General features: G+C 43.9%; 1 protein-coding gene across 1 annotated transcript in view; it reads left to right on the top strand.

Annotated features, from left to right (window-relative positions):
* Positions 1 to 370: 370 nt before the first annotated feature.
* Slc15a5 (solute carrier family 15 member 5) overlaps positions 371 to 17,320 on the top strand; it is a 91,158-nt gene continuing 74,208 nt past the window's right edge. The window contains exons 1-2 of the mRNA XM_052172743.1: positions 371 to 710; positions 6,490 to 6,712. Of these exons, the coding sequence (XP_052028703.1) occupies positions 371 to 710; positions 6,490 to 6,712 (563 nt within the window). The remainder of the gene's footprint in view (positions 711 to 6,489; positions 6,713 to 17,320) is intronic.

Below are 17,320 nucleotides of genomic sequence, written 5' to 3'. Positions count from 1 at the left end.
TTAAACCTTTATCTTCGTGAGGCAGATGAGCTCCCATACATACGCAACTGGATTCACGTGATTCAATATAATTTTGGACGAAGCGTCTAATTTGGTCTCTAAGTAATGAAACAAACAAATCAGATGTGGCTGTGCTGAGCTTTGAGTGTTTAAACGCTCAGGTCTTCTCTCTTGGGCTTCCAGATCATCAAAATAAATAGCAGTCATGTGCAAAATAGCTCAAGAATTTTTAGCATGGAGATGTGAAATTCTAGGCAGCCATCTTTTTATTTCTTTTTTTTTTCATTAGAGGAATAGGTTAAAAAAAAAAAAAAAACAGCGACACTAAGTCCAAGCGACTAACATAAGCAGTAGTCAAGGAAAAGCAGTCATGTCCATTACAGACTTCATCATAAACGATGAAAAAACACCCTTACCCTTACATGGTGGCGCTGCACAGTGGAAGACAGTGGGACATGTTGGGTGTTTCCGAGTTGGAATCTGCTTGCTTCTGGTGGAGCTGTGTGAGAGGTTCACTTTCTTCGAAGTCGTCTGCAACATGATCCCCTTTTGCACAGAGAGGCTTGGCTGCTCCAACCACCAGGCGGCCATGCTCAACTTGGGCTTTATTGGAGCCTCAGTCCTTAGCCCTGTGTTCATGAGATGGCTGGCAGATGAGTCCTTTGGAAGGAGCAGACTGGTGTACATATCCTTAGCTCTGCATTTCCTAGGTGAGTGGCTCCTACTAACAGTGGTTGGGGCAGGACACAGAGATGCATATGCTCTTGTCAATTCTTGCCCCACCTGGTTCTTAATATAAATATAATAAGCATATAAATATAGCACAAAATATAATAAGATATGTCATTTCAATTTATTTCATTCCTTGTATTGTTTAGGCTGTTCATAGATGTGTCTATTGAGTTTTCCAGGATTTTTAATACTTAGAGCATTGTGATTATGATATTTTATGCTAATTATATCTTTGCATGTCAATCTCCTGTATGCCTAGCAATGCCCCAGCCTGCCTCTTTGTGCTTTAACTCAAATTTGTGGCAGATCCTATATGAAACATGGAATGCATTTGCTTCACAACTGGGAGAAATATGCTGAAAAGGTTATGGAAGTTCATGTAGAATAACTAAGAAGTGTTTGGCTTTTATAATTAATCCTGTGGTAATTAGGGTTCATAGTAAGATATGATTTCTGTGTTTTAAGATCCAGTGATATAATTTAAAACTAAGCGAATTCAGATAGGACAGTGTAATTGTTTACACAAAGAACAATGAACAGAGAAGCTTGGGGATTCTTGGTGAGGCATGAAGAGCAAGCTGGTTGATACTCTACAAGTGTGCAAGTGTGTGTGTGTGCGTGTGTGTGCGCGCGTGCACATATATGTGTGGTGTGTGCTAGTGCACACACACAAGTGCACACACACACACACATACTTGCATTTAGGACAGAGAACAACTTATGGAAGTAGGTTTTTACTTTTCATCTTGTTTGAGGCAGGGTCTCTGAACTGGCTGGTTTTGTGTGCCAACTTGACACAAGCTGGAGTTATCACAGAGAAAGGAGCCTCCCTTGAGGAAATGCCTCCATGAGATCCAGCCGCGGGGCATTTTCTCAATTAGTGATCAAGGATGGGAGGGGCCCTTGTGGGTGGTGCCATCCCTGGGCTGGTGGTCTTGGGTTCTATAAGAAAGCAAGCTGAGCAAGCCAGGGGAAGCAAGCCAGTAAGGAACATCCCTCCACGGCCTCTGCATCAGCTCCTGTTTCCTGACCTTCTTGAGTTCCAGTCCTGACTTCCTTTGGTGATGAACAGCAATGTGGAAGTATAAGCTGAATAAACCCTTTCCTCCCCAACTTGCTACTTGGTCGTGATGTTTGCTCAGGAATAGAAACCCTAAGACAGTCTCTCTTGTTTCTGCAAGAGAGACACATATCCCAAAGTAGCCTGCCTATGAAATTCCAGCCAGTTCGCCCACCTCTGCCTCCTACCTTAACCTAGGAGTGCAGGAACTTAGGATGTGTGCTACCACATCCAGCATCTTACAGGGCTTTGGGGGCTGTCAGTTTACAGTATAAGCACTTTTACCCACTGACCTGTCTTCCTGCCTCTGGTCCACATCCATATGCTAAACCATGCAGTCACCCTTCCTAGACAAGCAGCTGTCAAGGGAAGATGGAAACAGCAGCTGTGAATCATTTACCTCAACAAACAGCACACGCAGCCACTGAAACTGCTTAAATGGAGACCCCAAGGGTTTTGCATGGTGGTTTAAGCAAGAGTAACGAGCAAGGCATGATACCGTGGCGACCGTTTCCAGAAAAGCATTAGTGTGAGGAAAGATTTGAGATGAACTCCAAGGTTCTGAGCTGAAGAGCCTGGGTATGTGCTGTTGTAGGGAGAATTTCCTGGTGAAGAGGTTCCCTGTCAGCGGCAGTAAGGGTGAGACAGGCAGACCTGGGTGAGGCGGCCCTGGCAGGCCTGCTACTGTGTGTCAGGGAACACTGATAAGGAGAAAGACAAAACAAGATAAGGAAAGATGAATTCTCCTTGACTGGACAGCAGGCCACACCACCGGCATTAGGTCATTTTCTTGTTCAATGTTGCTATTTCTATAAGTCTGAACTCCTGGATGAATCACCACACTGGGATAGAAAATGGAGATCTTAACTTTGGAATTTTTCCAAGCAAAAAGAACCAGATGGATCCCCTGCCACATGTGCTCTTGTTCTTAGTAGGTTAGTTGGTTTTCTTCTGTCTCTCTGTCTCTCTCTCTCTCTGTCTTTCTCTCTCTCTGTCTTTCTCTGTCTCTCTGATTCTATATCTGTTTTTGTGCCTCTGATCTGTCTCTCTGTCTCTGTCTCTTTGTCTCTCTGTCTCTCTCTCTGTCTCTCTCTTTCTCTCTATCTCTCTGTGTCTGTCTCTCTCTGTCTCTCTTTCTCTCTGTCTCTTTGTCTCTCTCTCTCTCTCTCTCTCTCTCTCTCTCTCACACACACACACACACACACACACACACACACACTGAGTACTGAAGCCAGGCTCCATGCTACACAAACCCTCTACCACTTAGCTACATGCCTTCCCTTTTCACCTTCTTATTTTGAGACGGGGTCTTTCTAAGCAGCTCATACTGATGCTCTGTGGCTCTTTTAGGCTGTGAAACTGCAGTCCTCCTGCCTGAGCTGCCCATGGTGCTGAGCTTGGCTTTGTTTCCTTACTATAAGTCACACCCTGATCTTTCCACTCACTGCCAGGACACTGCAAGCTGTTACTAAATATTAGAGATTTCAACTAAAGTACAGCCTCTGCCTGAAATACATGTTCTCCTTGACCATGGCGTATCTACTGGGCTACCAGGCATCTGTCCAGCTCCAGCCCATAGAACATTTTACCAATACGACTTCGTCAAAATATACATATTGCTTCATAATTACACACATTGTTTCTATTAACTAAAAATAAGTCCAAATTCAGCATCTCAGAACCTTTATAATTTATATGAAATGTGCTCCTCTGGAAGGGTAGGTGCTCACCTCCGATGATGCTGGGATCCTGGCTACATCCCTACTTTTTCCTTTTCTGTTCATTTTCCTCTCTGCCTGAAAGAGTTCACTCCTTTCACTCTGTACCTGAGATTTGTGAAATCTCCTGCTGTTTTGTCAAGACCTCTGTTTGTTGCTAGTTTCTGAGTTTAGCCATGCTGTTATCAGACGTAGGCGATTGCATGGGCTGTGGAGGGAGATGGCTCAGTCAGTAATGTCAGCTGAGTTCACCCCCAAAGCCAGTGTCCATCAAATACAGGATGTGGTGGTACCCATGTTTAGCAACATTGGGGGATTAAGACAGGCTGCCTGCTATTGTGTAAGAGGCCTCTCTTAGGAAACACTAACCTTCTCTCTCTCTCTCTCTCTCTCTCTCTCTCTCTCTCTCTCTCTCTCTCACACACACACACACACACACACACACACACACACACACATCTACTTACTCCAGATAGAGAACCTATAACAAACCAAAGTAATAGTTACATCAAAATTCAATTTGGTGAACCAATGAATTTTCATTTGGGGTTACTAACAGGAATGTGGGTGAAGGATTAATTATAGGAGTGTGGAGGACTCAAAATAGGGGCACCACCACTCTCCAACATGTGGAAGGACTTGAAGCCAATGTCTCTAAAGCTCTTTCCATGACTTTCAGACAGCTCCAGGCTCAGAGTCTCCCCTCTCTGCATCTTGGATGGTCCATCTCCTCCTTCAGCACCTGTTTGTTGCCTCTTTGACTATGGGAAGGAGACTTGGTGAATCTTCGAAATTTCATCTTTTCCTGGAAATGGGAATTTAGGTTACCTCCTAGATCTCCTGACCTCCTCTCTTTCCTAGAAAGAATGTCCCAATTCAGAGGAAACCACTACACATCTAGACTACTTGACAAGCAACAGGCCATTGAGAGGCCCCCATCTCCGAAATCAAAGTGGGTGGCACCTGAGAGATAAGCCCCCCAAAGTCCCCTGACCTCTACAAGCAAAAAACACACTTACCTTTCTGCTATGCAACTGCTTTCTGTATGTCTGCCTTTCTGACATGCCTACTCACTCCTGAATTGTCCCCCCACCCCGTAACCTCCCATAAGATATGACAGCACCCCTTTCACAGAGCTTATAGATACAGGCAGACACCTTATGCAGGACACAATGCCTCGCATCAAAGAGATAAATTCTTATCAAACGTATTGCAGATTTATTTGCATTTTTATCACACATCAGTTTTACTGAAGATAGAAGTGAAGTCTTGCTGTAATGAAATCAGAGTGTTGTGACATTTTCCCAAAGGATGCAGGTAGAACATCTTTGTGACATATACAGGGGTATTATGTGGTCTGGAAGTAGATTGCCCTTAAATAGGCGGTTACTGAGTGGACCAGCTGGACTGAGCACGCTCTTGGAGAACTTGGTACTGGCAAACCTCACATCATACTTCTGGGGAAGAAGATCAAATACCAGAGAAATATATTGATTCACATCTGTCTGACCTTGAAAGAAAATATTTCAAAGCCAGTGCCTTACAGGGTCCACCCTTACCGTCAATCAGCACATTGCTGAGTGACAATCAAATGCATACATTCGTCATGTGGTAAAGCCATATGAAGAATATGTTAAATGTTAAATAAATATGTCAAAATTGTATTTCTGTAGGACTTCTTGTGTCATTGAGAACTAACCACCCACAACAGCTTTGCAAAATTTTATACCAAAAGTGGTAATGTCAGAGTAATTGAATGGAACAAAAGTAATCAAATGAACTAAATGACATTAATAGTGTTAGGGATGTGACAGTTACATAGTTACACAGTGTTAAGGACAGTGACAGAGAGCATGCCTAACATATAGGAGAGTCTGGAGTCTGGGCCTAGTACCTCAGGAAGGGAGGGCAGAAGGAAGAAAGGGGAAAGAGGAAGGAAGGAAGGAGGAGGAAGGGAAGGGAGAGAGGAAGCAGGGAGGGAGGGAGGGGCAAGAGGACAGGAAGAAGGAGCTTGATCACCTGACATCCCAATGTTAGTTTCAAGAGGAAACAATCTAGCATATGAAAATGCTTGGCAAGGAATGGACAAGTTAGCAAATGAGGGGGCTGGTCAGTGATTCCCATTTGATGAGCAGAGTCACCCAGCCAGGAACCACAAGGTAAAAGCGGGGATGATACCCAAGCTTCCCTGTCACGCTGTGCCCTACCTCCTCCTCGTCACTGGTCTGCACGACCCAAGACACACTCCTGCACCCTGTCCCTGGGCTCTCTTCTCTCTGTGTGTGCCTAGAAGGCTCCAGGAAGCTATGTGAGAAAACTGGGAAACAAGGACATACCCGCCCAGAGGATGCCCTTAAACTCCTGACCTTCCCTCCCCCGGAGAGCTAAGACTACAGGTATACTCTGCCTGCCGCCGCCGCAAACGTCTTAATTTTCACATGAAACGATTCTGACTTATTTTAACGTTCTTAAAAATTGACATAATTTCTTTATACATTTTTAGAGGAAAGATGGTTTAGACAGGAATCAGAGGATGGCGTGGGGGTGGGGGAACAAAGCCCAGAACCTTGGACTAGTTGAAACATGCAATAAAGAGAATTCTTTGATATAATTTCTTTATATATATGAGTCAATTACATATGAACCAAAAATTTTGCAAGTTTGTTATTTAATTTTCAAGTATATGTGTGGGAGAATGCAGTATGTGCATTGGAGTGAAGCCACAAAGACCGAAAGAGGGCATCCGACATCCACACCACAGAACTGAACCTGAGTCCTCTCATGAGAGCAGAGCAAACTCTGAACCGCTGAGCCGCTTAGGGAAATCAAGCCATCCCTGAAATTGCAAAGATCAACATTAAGTATGCTAGTAAGACACCCACACAGCCATGAGCCTCCGGAGTAAAGCGCTTATTTAGGATATGCTCCGGTGAGCCTGCGTCTGTGCCACAAGCAGTCTCCTTTTCTGTCTACCCACAGCCACTGCCTTGTTATCCGTGCTCGCGTTTCCCTTGGAGGATCTCTACAGAGGCGCTTATCCTGCGTTTAACAACACATCCGTGGAAGAGCGGACTAGGCTGTTTCATGTAGCGCTGCTGACCCTCTGCCTGGGCACAGGAGGAATAAGGGCTGTCATTTGTCAGCCGGATGCGTGTGGCTGTCCGGAACAGGAATCAAAGAAGCCAGTGTCATTTTGTAACTGGTAAGTGGCATTTGTTGGGATAGAAGACAGAATTACAGCATCGGGTCCTTGTTTAGGTTTTCTCACTGTTTGGCCTTTGTCATTAGTTGGGCTGGGCAAGTGACAGTGTGGTGACATCTGTGATGATGGGTCAGTCAACAGTCATGGTCAAGGTTGGAACACTTGATGCCCTTCCAGAGGACTGCAATTTGGTTCTCAGAACCCAGCTCAAGTAGTTCACAGCTGTCTATAACTCCTGCTCCAGGGGGTCCAGTGGCCTCTTCTGGCCTCTGCAGGTATACACATGTCTATGTGCATAAAGGCATTCAGACACACACACACACACACACACACACACACACACACACACACAAATAAACAATAAAATAAGACCAAAAACAATCATGATCAGATATAAACCAAGATCAGCAATCCCCCAAGAAAAGCTAATTAATTTATTCTCCAAGTAAGAAGTTATTACTGACTAGGTCGTTTCCTCTCTAGTTCATTCCTATCTGAAGGTGGCACCAGCACTTTCTCAGATATGACTGCTGCAGACAAAGAACTTGGTGCTAGAGGTGCTGGTCAAAGAATGATAGCTAACCTAGTTATGCTGGCATTGCCACAGACCAGACAGGCAGGGCTGGAGAGTTCACAGACCAGAGGAGATGACAACGGAGAAAAAAGTGTTTCGGGCATGTTAGATATCTGCCAGGATCCTTATTTCTCATCCATTTCACCCCAACACCTGAAGAGTTTAAGATTTATGACAAGCAAACTATCTTTCTCTGACGGTTGGCAACTTGGCCTGGAGAATAAGAAGGTGTGTGTGTGTGCAAGTATGTGTATGTGTAGGTGTGTCCGTGTGCATGTGTTCCCATGGTGACCAGAGGTTAACCTCTGCTCTCATTCTTCGAGAGCTATCGAGATTTTGAGAAATGGTCTCTCATGGTCCTCTGAAACTTGCCAATTACCTAAACTGGATGGTTAGTGAGTTTCAAGAAGCTGCCTTTCCCCACCTCCCTAGAGCTGGAATACAAGGGTGCATCACCACACCTGGCTTTTTACGTGGGTGCTAGGACTCGAACTGAGGCATTCATGATTTCACAGCAAGCCCTTTACCTTCTGAGCCATCTCCCTAGGCTCTGTATGTTTTCAAAGGAACCCATTTACATATTATGAAATAGAAATTAAAAAAAACTATTGTCATATGAAGTTAATGAAGACTCACTGTTCATAGATTACTATGAATTTCTTTTGGGTCTGAACTACTCATTAGTGGGTGCCAAACATCTATGAGCCACCATTAAAGTCCACATGACAGTCATTTCAAACCTTCCACCTAGAGGACGGATTAGTTAGTGTTTGAGAAAGTGCCATTTAGATCCAAAATGCCTTCCCAAAGGCCCATGTACTGACAGTTTGGTCCCCAACCTATGATGTCATGGAGGCCCTTTACACAGCAGAGTCTCATAAGAAACAAGTGATGGTTTTGAAGGAGATGCTGGAATCCTGGCTCTCTCCTCTTGCTCTACTTGCTCCTTGGTTACCACTAGGTGAGCAGCTCTGTTTGAGCATTTGGTTACAGCCACAGCTGCAGTAGAGCCTCACCAGAGGCTCTAACACAATGGGTCAGCCAGCAAGGACTTGCTAAATTCCTGAGAGCTATGAAATCACACTGTCCTCTTTTGAAGGACACATTAGTGCATACATTTTTTCACAACAACTGAAAGCAAACATGGAAGCATTGTGTTTACTCTGGTTTTTTTGTTGTTACTTTATTTTGGTTTGGTTTGGTTTGGTTTGGTTTGGTTTGGTTTATTCTTTGTGTGTGTGTGTGTGTGTGTGTGTGTGTGTGTGTGTGTGTGTGCATGTGTACATGTGTGTGTATATGTGTGTGTGTGTGTGTGTGTGTGTGTGTGTGTCCCAGTAAATCAGGTTCCCAACATTGTCAAGAATAGCTATATCTCCACTACCATTATTTCACAATACATCATGGCAGACGCCAGCACCCAGACAAAAATGTTGAAAAAAATAATCTTAACAACATTGGATGAGGGGCTGGAGAGACAGCTCAGTAGTTAAAAGTACTTGATGCTCTTCTGAAGGACTCAAGTTCAGTTGCTACTAATGCCCATGCATGGCTAAAAGCTACTAATGACTCTACTTCAAGGCATCGGACATCCTCTTCTGGACTAGGGAGGTACCATGCAGGCACGAGGTTCATGCAGACATGGAGGTAAACACTTGCACATTTGTCAAAGCTGCACTAAAGAAAAATGTTTAGAGTCAATGCTATCTATGTATGCAACTATCCAAGTGAATTCTTCCTCCTCCTCCTCTTCCTCCTTCTTCCTCTTCTCTCTCTCTCTCTCTCTCTCTCTCTCTCTCTCTCTCTCTCTCTCTCTCTCTCTCATACTAATATTACAAAACACTGAAGCCTATTTTGGATTAGGTCCTAATATCTGGGAAGGATGCAGTTTATCAAAGGGAGATAGGACGCTCACTCCCTAGTAGGAAATTTTGCCTCCTTGACCTGCCGGAAGGAGAAAGAAATCCTTTTTCATTCTATTCAGAAGTTTTAATCCTTAATTAGCAACATCATTTTGATTAAATAAGGCTCTGGAGGATTAAGACTGGAGAGCGATCAGTTGTTCTGAAAGATAGCTCCAGAGACTTTATTGTACTGTGGTTTTAGTCATTCAGGGTTGTGTTTAATCAAAGTGACATTTCTCGGTGTTGATTACAAAGGGGACATTACATGAATGAACTACTTTCTTTGGGAAACAGAGAGGGCTCCCAGTGGATTTGTACTTTAGGGGTTTGGGTAAGAAGATGGGGACAGGGGAACAATGAATTTGGGAGGCTGGGAGGAGCCAGGCCAGATTCAGGAACAACACATTTAGCAAGTACTTTCTATTATTGTCTAATTTCATTAAAATCTCTGATGAGAATAATCAAGTGGTGTCTCTGGAGCCTGAAGACATGAGAGTCTACAAAAGTAGATAAGGCGCACTTTTACTCTTAGATGTGATTAAACACTGCCTTCCGGGCTCACTTAAGGCAGGACTTCATTGTTTGGGGTTTGCTTGAGTTCTTGCTTTAAATACCAAACTACAGGACACATTTTATCATAATCTACATTATAAAGTTTGTAGAGAAAAATGACACAAATGAAAAAACTCTGTTCTAGAACATTCTGAGTGGGTTGGTGGCAAGATGGACAGATACCCTACTGGTGGGCAGGCAACTCACTGGCAGAATCATGGACTGTCACTTGGGAGGTCTATGGCTTCCAGCAAGGTTGGTTGCTCAAAAAGACCTGTGTTTCCCAGTCACAGTGTAGAATACCCCAGAGGGACACGTCGGTGCTCATACACAGAGTATCCTAACCTACAATTGGCATTTTAATCTTAATATCTGTTATTATTATTGAACATCGAACATGTTATAGCTAAAAATATCCTTATCCTTTTTGCTAGGAAAGAAAAGGCATTTGATAGGCAACCGTCGTTAAAATGGACTGTCTGTTAAATCTATAGTTTTCTCAAAGTCCAAAAATCCCCTAATAATCTGAGTTTATAGTTGAGGGGTAGAATGGTTGCCCAGTGTTCATGAGGCCCCGGGTTCAATTACCAGTGCCACAAAAGAAAAATAAAACTCTAGATGTTGCAAATGTGAAAAAAAAAAGTCAATTTCAAAAGTACCTCTCAAAAGACACCGCGCCACTTAAGTCTCTAACAGCTGAAGCCTGCGTTTAGCCCTGCCTTCCACACACATGTCAGACGTTCATAGCTGTAAGACCTTCAGTGAGTTGTGCTGGTGCTCTTTACCACCCAAAGCTTCCCAGCAACCCTGGTAAGCAGTATAGACTGGAAGTTTTAGCAATTGAAAGCATTGATTCCAAGTAAGGTTGCCAAATGTCGTGGAGAAACCCACTCCTAGCCAAAAGTGCCATCTGGAACAGTCTTCCACTACGCCGTACCTCACGGGAAGCGTAAAGCTGAAACTCTCTGAAGTCGAGATCTGCCAGCGTCCTGGTGTACGTATGTACGCAGATCAGAACCCATCTATTTCAGGGATTTCTGGGTTCTGAGGCAAGGAGTTCGGAGCCAGCACTCTGGAGATTATGTAAATGAGTGCACCTGAGCAGGGTTTTTTCTGGAAGCCAAAGGATGGTGGAAAATTAAATCTGTTCATGGCCATAATTTTAAAGCCTGCCACCTCCCGCTTCAAATCGCTCTTCACATTTTTCCCACTTACTTTACTTGATAATTTACATTCTATCTCTATTTCACGGTGTGATGCTTAAGGGTTCCTACAGCGAGTCAGACAGAATCAAATCCCAAGTAAATCATTGGGTTCTTGAAACGGACAGAAGATGAATTTATTCCATCCCCCAAGTTTCAGAAATGTGCACCTAAACTGACCCAACCTGCTGTCCATCCCAGACAGAAATGCTCTGAGTTGAACGTGGACTAAAATGTAGAATCTTTATTTTAAGAAGTGTTTGTTCTACCAATTTTTCCAGAAGCCAAACCTTGAAGGTAACCAGTTTCAGCTTTAGATGCACATTAAAGCTATCAAAGTATTCCTGGGAAATATCCCAATTCCTGGACCCCAGGGCTCTTGGTTATATCAGTTTGATATAGGACACAGGGAAGGGAAATTGCTTTCTACATTTTCAAGCCCACAGAATACAGCTGAAAACCACTGGTGGGTGCTTGTCCAGGGGTCGAAGGCTCTCCTCAACTACATGATAATTTAGAGGCCAGTCTAGGTATAGAGAGATCTTATCTCAAAGAAGCTAATAAATAAATAAGAAAAAAAAAAGCAGATTTTATCTATTGTTTGGGGGAACTATGTACATTTTGTGGTGGATAAAATGGTTATTTACAAATGAATTATTACCAGTTAATCATGTGTGTGTGCACATGTGCATGTGCATGTGCGTGCACATGTGCGTGTGTGCACGCGCGCGCGTGCGAGAGTGTGTGTGTGTGCACATGTGTGTGTGCATGTGTGTGTATGTGTGTGTGCACATGTGTGTGCACATGTGTGTGTGCATGTGTGTGTGTGTGTGTGTGTGTGTGTTCTGAGAAGGAAGCAGTAGAAAGATCCAGAGTTCAAGAACTGCCTTGCCTATGTACCAAGGGTGCTGTGATTCTGAGCTACACTTGAAACCTTGCTGCAATCTCCTACTGCCCCTTAAACACAGTAATTCTCAATCCTGACCCAAAACATCCCACATTAGATTCCTGACAGAAGGACTGGGCATTGGGAAAAGAAGGAGCAAAGGGGGAAAATGGAGGGCAATAAAATGGAGAGCAGCACCAGGGACAGAGGCAGGGACAGCAGGAGAAGCTGCCATTAATCAGTTCCATCTACAACGTCTACCTGACCCTTGGTGCTGACTCAAGATTGACAGTCATCTGTCAGCGTCTCTGCCGTCTCTGCCAAGGAGAACAATTCCAGGCAACAAGAAGAGCTACAGAGTTTCTATTTGTTCCTTGCTTCTGCAAATGCACATTTGCCAGAATATTCTTTCAAGCATTTCGGGAGACTCTGAATCATGCTAGAACAGTACCACCCACCATGAAATCAGTGTCCATGTGTTTCAGTGGCCCTTCTGCATGCCCCAGTCCCAAATCTACAAAGTCATCATTACGTCTTTCGGGGAAGAATACAATAATCTCTCTGGGGTCCCCAAGTCATCGTTTCACATTAGGAAGACTGGAAATTTCCAGAAAGTTGCCTCCTCACTTGCATAGTTTCTTAGGTTAGTCAAGACCTCTTCTGGTTATTTCTGTTAAAAAATCATGTAAGGTAAATCTGTCCATCTAAGAAATAGCAAAGCAGCAGTGTGACTTTCAAAGTATGATGAAATAAATTAAGAAAATGTTTAAAACAAAGCCAAAATTCTCGTTTCATGAGTATTTTTTAAGTTTTTATTAGATATTTTCTTTATTTACATTTCAAATGTTATCCCCTTTCATGGCTCCCCTCCGAAAACCCCCTATTCCATCCCCCTCCCCCTACTCACCAAACCACCCACTCCTGTTTCCCTGTCCTGGCATTCCCCTATACTGGGGCACCAAGCCTTCTCAGGACCAAGGCTCTCCTCCCTTTGATGTCCAACAAGGCCATCCTCTGCTACATATGCAGCTGGAGCCATGGGTCCTTAGTTTTTAAAATCACCCACACAGTTCCAGTTATTTGCAGTTCCATTCCCATACTAAAACGTGGACTAAAGAATTGTGTTCCTGCCACGGCTTTCAATTTCCCTTAATCACGGTATTTGTTTTGCTTTGGTGCTTTGCTCTCTGACTTTCAGTGTGAGAGGTGTTTTATACTTTCAATTTACTGGTGAACTCTGAGATGAAATGAGACTTAATGGTAAGCTGTAAGACTGTAGGGTTTTCTTTTATTTATTTATTTATTTATTTATTTATTTATTTATTTATTTGCCAGTGATACATACATAATTTCACCCTTAATTATCTGTGGCTTGTCCTATCCATGGAACAGCAAAGACAAATGTAGAGTGTGTCTGTGCTAAGTAATTCTTTTAGAAAAATTACACAATCAAATAGGTGGGGTGGCATCTGCTAAACTACATTTAGTGCTTTAAGTGAAATCCCCTCCCGCACACAGATAATTCAGCTCTGCCCTTCTTTGGGTTTCCAAGAGAGCTCTCCCAAGATTTAAATCGTGGAGTATTCTTCTTCATCTTTCTTGACCCTTTTTGGAGCAGTTGAGTGTTTATCAGCTTGTGGTACACTGAGGAGCCGCTGCAGGACTTCTTGCATTTTTTCAATAGTGCCTGCTTATCTTTGAGAGGGGAAGGTGCGCTACGAAGTGGACATAACTAAACACTGCTTTTGGCTCCCACCTCTCTGTTGCTATAGCCACAGTTCAGGAGGACAGCTTGCTACCGCATGGAAGGTTAACCCCAGGCTGAGTCTAGGGAAAATTCTAACTTGGCGCCTCACCTGAGTTATGACAAACAAATTCTTGTTCACGGTTTACATTAACCCAATTTGGTTATCATGGTTTTATTTCACATTCTCCCAGCCCTTCCCCCGTCAATCATTAGGAGTCTACTGGCCTACATTTTTCTTAGATGTCAATGTCTTAGGTATTGCTCTCTCATTGTGGGTGTATAAGAACTAAAATGGTGTCCGTGAGGGGCGTGACAATCCACATGTGAGAAGCTGAGCTGTCACAGGTGAAATGGCTGTTTTCTTTGGAAGGACAGGGCCGGGAAGAAGTAGAATATGTCAGAACACTGAAGAGACCCGAGGTGAACTTAAAAGGCAAGACAGGACAAGCCAAGGGAGAATAAAAAATGTCACAGACACAGAAATGGGTGGGTGTCTCAGACAGTGCCAGCCGGTGGTATACCCCCTTCCCACTCGTACATCTCCCACCTGACACCCCAGCCCTTCCCTGTGGTGCCCCTGGCCAGCTCTCTCTGACCTGTGGTCCAGACCATCACCATGGCTGTGACTCTGTGCCAGGCCTTTTCTACAATCATGGCGCTAACCACACGGTCATTTACTTCGTTTTCATTTAAAGTCCGACATAATCAATTCCAGGTTCACTGTCCCCCAAGTAGCAACCCCCAGCTATCTGATAATAAAACTCCAACAAATGCCCATGGTCAACCAAGCTCTGCAGGACCCTCTTCATCTCCAGACATTGTACCCTTTTCTTCCAGACCTGTCAGACCTGTGCCACAGTTCTTGTTTCCTAAATAAGAATTGGAGGAAAATGGAACAGAGGCACTTGCTTAGCGCCCTATACCTTTTTTTTTTTTTTACTTAAGCTCTTTAAAATAATCTTTGTCTAAAAGACGTGATCTTTATTTTTAAAATTACACTCAATTCCAGGGCATGGGGTGTGAATGATTGCCAAAGTTTAGCTCCAATTCATGTCTTCTGATTACCATTTCAAAGAAGAAGGACAATATTTATAATTAATGATAGATGAAACACGCTGATCAAATGTCAAAGCCCGGATGAATAGGGAAGTAATAGTGTCATAAAACTGGTAACTGCAGAGTCCGGGAAAGGGGCGCCAAAAGATCACTGAGCCAGTTCCTGCTTTTAGGCTGCACAGTGACAAATGGCGCTGCCTCCTGGGCCTGCGGCACAGCTACATCAGGGCAGATAGTTCATCTCAGTTCTCCAAGTCTCAGGTTTCTTTCCTGAAGAAAAAGTGGGAGAAAACTCTGTGAACTCCTGTCTGGCAAAGAATTTGTAGAAACCACATTGGAAGCTTGACCTGTAAAAGACAATAAACCTAGCAAGTGGATGCCATCCAGAGCGTGGTGGGACAATTTAATGACAAATCCCAGGCTGAAAGGAAAGAATTGTAAAACTACCTAACTGATAAAGAACTCATTTACAGACACATAAAGATTTTAAATTCAATATTAGGGGGCCAAAGTAACCTTTGAAAATTGTGTGTGTGCTGTGTGTGCTGTGTGCACTGTGGTGTGTGTTGTGTGTACTGTGTGTGCAGGTACACACACTCATGCATAAGTGTGTGCAAGTGAAAGGCCAATGGTGGGTGTCTTCCTCTGTCGTTCTCCACATGGCGTTTGAAGCAAGGTCTCTTACTAAACATGGTGTTTGTGAATTGGCTACAGCAGCTGGCCGGTCAAGCCCACGGTCCTCCAATCTTTGCCTCCCAGCACTGGGATTACAGGGATTTGCAGTGCTGGGCTTTTTACATGGAAGCTGGAACATCAACTAGGCCCCCAAGGTTGCAGAACAGTCACATTATGCACTGAATCATCTTCCCAGCGCCAACTTTCTTTTTAGGCAGGAGACATATTTTCACAAAAGCTTTATCAAGGAATATCTAGAAAGCCAGAACCCATTAGAGGAAGTTGTGTGTCATTAACCACAATGAAACACTGATACAAATCTACCACCCTCAATGTTGATCATGATGTAAATGGATTAGAGCATTCGCAAATATGATCATGTTGTAAAATGTCTCAGGGTCTCAAAAACCATTTGTTTCTTCTGCTATTAGATATACATGTATTATAAACCTCAGCTGTTCCACTCCTCGACTTTTACCTACAGAAATTGAATGCTCATATCTGTACAAACACTTGAGCATCAGTTTTTGTAATAGCTATGAGCTAGAAAAAAATGTTTATCAACAGATAAGTGGACAAATAAAGAGTAAATGTTTATATAACAGACAACAGATGCTACTTGGTAGTAAGAAAGAATATCCTGATGAGACAGGATGAGGGAGGGGTGAATGAGGGAGGTGGAGAGGAGATGAGAGTTGGATGGGGTAAGGTAAGATGGAGGCGGATGGAGGAACCAATGGGAAGGTGGATTAGAACAGTGGTTGGATGAGACATTAGTAGAGTGTAGAGGAGGATGTGCAGGAGTGTGCTGTGGATCTGGATGAAATGGTGAGGACCAGGTGAGAAACGATCAGGTCAGATAGCAGTCGGACAGGGTGGATGGAAAAGCATGAGGCGGACATGGGAAGGAATGGGACTGGATAGGATGTGGATCTAGGACATAGACATAAATGGTAGAGGTGGAGAGGGTAGACCCGGAAGCTGATGGGAGTGGTTGCTGATGGGTAGTATATGAGCATGGTGGGTATGGATGTACGGATGGTGGATCTCAGTGGATAGGAATAGATGATTGGAAGTGTGTACGGAGTGGATGTGAGCAGATGAGGTTGGATAAGGTAGAGATTGGGACTGTTGAAATGAATAGGAAAGGACGGAGGGCATGGAGAATTGGTGGAGATGGACCGAGGATAAATACTGTATTAAAAAGATGGATGCAGATGGGCGGTGGGTGGGTGTGGGTTTGAGGGGGCATGGTTGGACTGGGTAAACGGATATTGCATTATGTGGATAATGGATGGACAGTGAAGTGTGTGGGAAGGGAGGTTTGGATGACTGCATGTGGATGAGTATTGAGGGATGCGCATGCGCAAAAGTGAATGACAGGTGAACAATGGAGGGGGACCGGAGCAGGGTAGAGGAAGGAGGCATGGGTGAACATGGCAGAGTGGGAAGGGGTTCAGGTGGGAGGACAGGGAATGGAGAGGAGGCTGGGTGTTGGATGGATGGTAGAGCCGTTTGTGGATAGGGGTTCTGGGGGCAGACGGGGTTGGTGGAAGGAGTAGCAGGTGGAAGGCTAGACGGGTTGTGGATGCCGGATTTCGATGGAGGGTAAAGGGGTTTGTGAGGGACAACGATGGGTGTAGAAAACATGTGAAGGGGAGTGGGCAGGGAGGGTAGGAGAGGCAGCTGGTAGCAGGTTGGTAAAGGGAAGCTTTCACAAACAAAGCAAGAATATGACAGTGTAATGCCATTAGAATACGCACAGCTGAAATACAAATGCTCACATAACAAAACTTCATACATGAGGGGAATATCTGTAACTAAATGAGTAAATTGTATCATATCATATCACATTGCGTCATATCGTACCTCAACAAGATTTTTCACTTGACATGGTTAGGATTATAACTTTGAATTCTAAGCTCTGATGCCAAATGCAGATCCCGTGAAAGGTTGGGAGGTGAGAGTTATTTCCCAGAAATAATTTGCAAACGCCAGGGTAGGTAGCTTTTCTT

Source organism: Apodemus sylvaticus, chromosome 2 (genome assembly GCF_947179515.1).
Source record: "Apodemus sylvaticus chromosome 2, mApoSyl1.1, whole genome shotgun sequence".
Lineage (NCBI taxonomy): Eukaryota > Metazoa > Chordata > Mammalia > Rodentia > Muridae > Apodemus > Apodemus sylvaticus.
Note: the sequence above shows the minus strand (reverse complement) of the source record. Positions and strands in the feature narration are given on the sequence as shown.